The sequence below is a fragment of the Triticum dicoccoides genome, chromosome 1B (assembly GCF_002162155.2).
Source record: "Triticum dicoccoides isolate Atlit2015 ecotype Zavitan chromosome 1B, WEW_v2.0, whole genome shotgun sequence".
NCBI classification, from domain to species: domain Eukaryota; kingdom Viridiplantae; phylum Streptophyta; class Magnoliopsida; order Poales; family Poaceae; genus Triticum; species Triticum dicoccoides.
In genome coordinates, this window is record NC_041381.1 from 493,737,222 (window position 1) to 493,741,275 (window position 4,054).

General features: G+C 55.6%; 1 protein-coding gene across 1 annotated transcript; it reads right to left on the minus strand.

Moving 5' to 3' along the window:
* Positions 1-1,668: 1,668 nt before the first annotated feature.
* Positions 1,669-3,729, minus strand: LOC119307310 (G-type lectin S-receptor-like serine/threonine-protein kinase At2g19130). Its single transcript, XM_037583394.1, has one exon. The coding sequence runs from the start codon at positions 3,727-3,729 to the stop codon at positions 1,714-1,716; it is 2,016 nt and encodes a 671-aa protein (XP_037439291.1). The 3' UTR covers positions 1,669-1,713.
* Between the last annotated feature and the right edge of the window lie 325 nt (positions 3,730-4,054).

Genomic DNA, 4,054 nt, shown 5'->3' on the forward strand with positions numbered 1-4,054 from the left:
ATGGAAAAGAAGGTTTTGAAGTACAAGAAGGAGAACATAGGAGGTACACAGTCAACTTGGAAAAGTGGCAGTGCTCTTGCAGATACTGGGAACTATCAGGTTTGCCTTGCAGCCATGCCATAAGTGCAATCTACACTTGTGGCAAAAAGATAGATAATTTCATTGCACCATGCTATCTTATCAGTGAGTACAACAAGATATATGATCATGTTTTGCAACCAGTTGAGGGGAAAGAGAATTGGCCAGTATCAGAAAATCCAAAGCCACATCCACCTCCTCAGAGGGTAATGCGAGGAAGAAAGAAGACAAAAAGAAGAAAAGAGGAGGGTGAAGAAATTAAAAATGGAAAGCTGACAAAGAAGGGCTGTAGAATAACATGCTCTTTATGTGGAAATTTTGATCATAACAAAAGGAAATGTCTTCAGAATCCAGAAGCTGGAAAGAAAGCCAATGGGAGCTACACCAGAGCAGCAAAAAGAATAAGGAAAAGGCAGCAAAAGGAAAGCACTGAGGTGGTATCTTCTCTTTGTCATGTTTCTCTTTCTTTCTTCACAATATTTACTAATTTACTTTTCTTTTTCATTTCTTAGATGGCACAGGAACAATCATCAAGGAAGAAGAAGCAACAGTGTCTAGTGGCACCACCTCCAGGAGCAACATCTTCTCAGCCAGCTCCTACAACTCAAACATCACATGCTCCAGCACAGCAGAGACAAGTTCGCAAAGGAAAGAAGAGTACAAAGAAAACAACACCAGGAACATCTTCTCAGCCAAGAGCATCTTCTCAGCCAAGAACATCTCAGCCAAGAGCATCTTCACATCCAGCAACATCTCAGCCAGGAGCATCTTCACATCCAGCAACATCTTTCCAGCCAAGAACATCTTGTCAACCAAGAACATCTTCTCAGCCAGGAGCATCTTCACAATCAGGAGCATCTTCTCAAGTGCCACAGAATGACAGGCTCTATTGGCTTATAACTGGAACTGTTAGAAAGTGAAACAAATGATTGGCATTGATGTGTAACATCAGCTATTAAGTATGTGCTTTTGTTGATGTAAAGCATCAGAAGAAAATCATGTCTGGATAGTTAAGACTTCAGAGCTAAGCTATTTTGTGAACTGCTGTTATGTCAGACTATATAGTGAGAAGTACTATTTATATTCATGTGCAATGCATCTTTGTTGCATAGTTTTGTCATTACCAAACTGTACATTGCTGTCAGAACATTGTACATTCAGGGGAAATGCTGTCCAACTGCATTGGGGGCGCAGGGGGGATTTAAAACGCACCCAGCCCTCCCAGATCCTACCTGGCATCCTGGTACCGCGCGTCAGATGCCACGTTGGCAAAACCGCCCTCTGAAACCACTAAAATGGGCCGCAGGGGGTGTTTTGACTTGTTTGTGAAAGTTCAGGGGATTAAGATCCCGGTTTTAGACGTGGGGGGTAATGTGGCCCAAAATTGATAGTTGTGGGGGTTATATGAACTTTTTTCATGCACGTTCGTTCAAATGTTATGCATGATGTTTTTTTCCTCAGTAAGAATAAAATAATCAATTAATCATGGCACAATTACAGTCCAATGGCGTTTTCATTAGCCAACTTTATAATAAAAAACTAGACCTAAACACAATACTAGCTCCAGCCGGAATGCTCCATGGCGCGGAGTACGAGATATGCTCTAGCTTCTACGAACGGAGAAACTGCTCCGTGCTATGGTACACTGTTCCGTGTACCGGCCGTCCCGCCTCCCGCGGGCGCTTCAAGCTGCTCCCCGCTATCGCTATGGTACGCCGTCCCGTGTACCGGCCGTCCCACGAGCACTTCAAGGTACTGAGGCACCGGTGGCATCTCCAAGTCCGTCAGCCCCTCTAGCACCTGCACCACCTCCCCCATCGTCGGCCGCGTGTCGACGTCGCGCTGGATGCACCAGCTGGCGACCTCGCACACCCTCCTCATCTCCTCGGCGTTCGCGTCGCCTTCCAGCTCGGGATCGAGCAACGTCATCACGCCCCCCTCTGCCAGCTTCCTCGCGACCAGCAACGGGAAGAAGGTCGTCGTCGGGTGCTCCTCCGCACCGTCCGCGTCTGCCGTCGACGACACCACGGATCGCCTCTCCCCTTGCTCGATGTTCCGCCTCCCGGACACGATCTCGAAGAGCATCATCCCGTAGCTAAACACGTCCGCCTTGGCCGTGATGGCCTCGCCGCTGATCCACTCCGGCGCCAGGTACCCAACGGTGCCGCGCATGGTGGTGAGCACCCGGCTGAAGTCCCGGCCGACGAGCTTGGCGGGCCCGAAGTCGGCCACCTTGGCGCCGAAGGAGGCGTCGAGGAGGATGTTCTCGGGCTTGACGTCGCAGTGGATGATGCAGTCACGGCACTTGTCGTGGAGGTAGGCGAGCCCCTTGGCGACGCCGAGCGCGACCTGGAACCGCACCTGCCAGCTGAGGACGTAGAAGGTCTTGCGGAAGAGGTGCCGGTCGAGCGAGCCGTTGGGCATGTACTCGTAGACAAGCAGCTTCCGGTCGCCGCCGCCGGAGCAGAAGCCGAGCATGCGGATGAGGTTGACGTGCTGGACGGTGCCCAGCGTGCTCACCTCCGCGCGGAACTGCTTCTCGCCTTGCCGGAGCCCCTCCAGCTTCTTGACGGCCACGACGGTGCGGTCGGAAAACTGGCCCTTGAACACCGACCCGAAGGCGCCGGCGCCGATCTTGTCGGTGAAGTTCTTAGTCAGGGACTGCAGGTCGCTGTACTTGTAGCTCACGCAGCCATCGCCGGCGGCGAGACCGCTCAGTATCGTCGCTCTTCTCCTCTTCATCGTTCCTCTTATCGTACGAACGAGAAGAATGGCTGCGGCGATCACGAAGCACGTGACGCCGAGTGCCACGGCGGCGACCTTGATGTCCCTCCATACGTGGCTTCGCGCGCCTGGGAGCTCCGACGCAGCGAGACGGAGGTACAGGCTTCCGGCGCTGGCCTGGTTGTCGAGGACACCGTTTTGTAAGTTGAACAGATCATTGTGCCACAAGAAGCAGCTGCCGTTGTACGCGTAGGCGGAGCATGTGCAGTCCCCAAGACACGCGCGTTGGCAGTCGCCGGAGCTTGCGGCTCCCGCCATTCGGCCATCGTCAGGGAGCCTCATGCGGTCGATGCGGAGGAACTTGTCCTGCTCCACGTTCTTCAAGCCGTCCGACGGGCCACTGCTGTTCTTACTGCACTGAAGCTGGGTGTTGCGCACGCAACCGCCGATGTAGTCGCCGAGGCCCCAGCTCGCCGGACTTTGCGGGTTGAATCCCCGGGCGCAGTCGCACGCCGTGGACGAGCCCTCGGTGCACACGCCGAACGCGCCGCAGCCGCGAGGCACGTCGCACCGGGCCTTGGGCTCGGCGTAGACCAGATTCCATCCCTGCGTGGCCTCCACCCAGAACCACCCCTTGACCTGCCCCGACACGTCCATGACGAACCGATACACCGTCGTGTTCACGGCGAAGTTATACGTGAAGTAGCTCTCGTCGTCGTTGTCCACAAAGTTGAAGCTATACCCGGAGCCGCCGCTCGACGCGGCGACCTCCGGCGCCCCGGTAAAGTACTTGCCTGTCCAGTTGCCGGTGGCCCAGTACACATGGGTGCCATTCGACAGCAGCAAGTACTGCTTCGCCCCGGACGGGTCGAGCTGGAGGGCGTACATCCCCGGCGCGGGGTCGCCGCGCGCCCTCCACGAGGCCATGGCCTGGATGACGCCGGTGCGCTTGTCGCGCCTGAGCTTCCCGCCTGGAAGCCACGTGTCCGTGATGTGGTCGAAGCTCTGCCACAGCACTGCGGAGGCGTTGGACGCGGGCGTGAGCACGAGGTTCCCGGAGTCGTGGAGAACGGCGACCGTGTCACTGGCATTGGCGACGCCGCTGGTGCTGGCGTTCGTTGACCAGACAATCGAGCCGGCGCCGTCGAACAGTGCGAGGTTGCCGTCGGGCGCGATGGCGAGCCGCGACGTGTTGGAGACCGGCGTCTCGCGGTTGGCCACCCAGACCGGCGTGTGCACCGATATCTTGTGG

What these genes read in the sequence shown, in the direction of transcription:
- LOC119307310 (XM_037583394.1), bottom strand. Translation starts at nt 3,729, where the DNA reads ATGGCCTCGTGGAGGGCGCGCGGCGACCCCGCGCCGGGGATGTACGCC.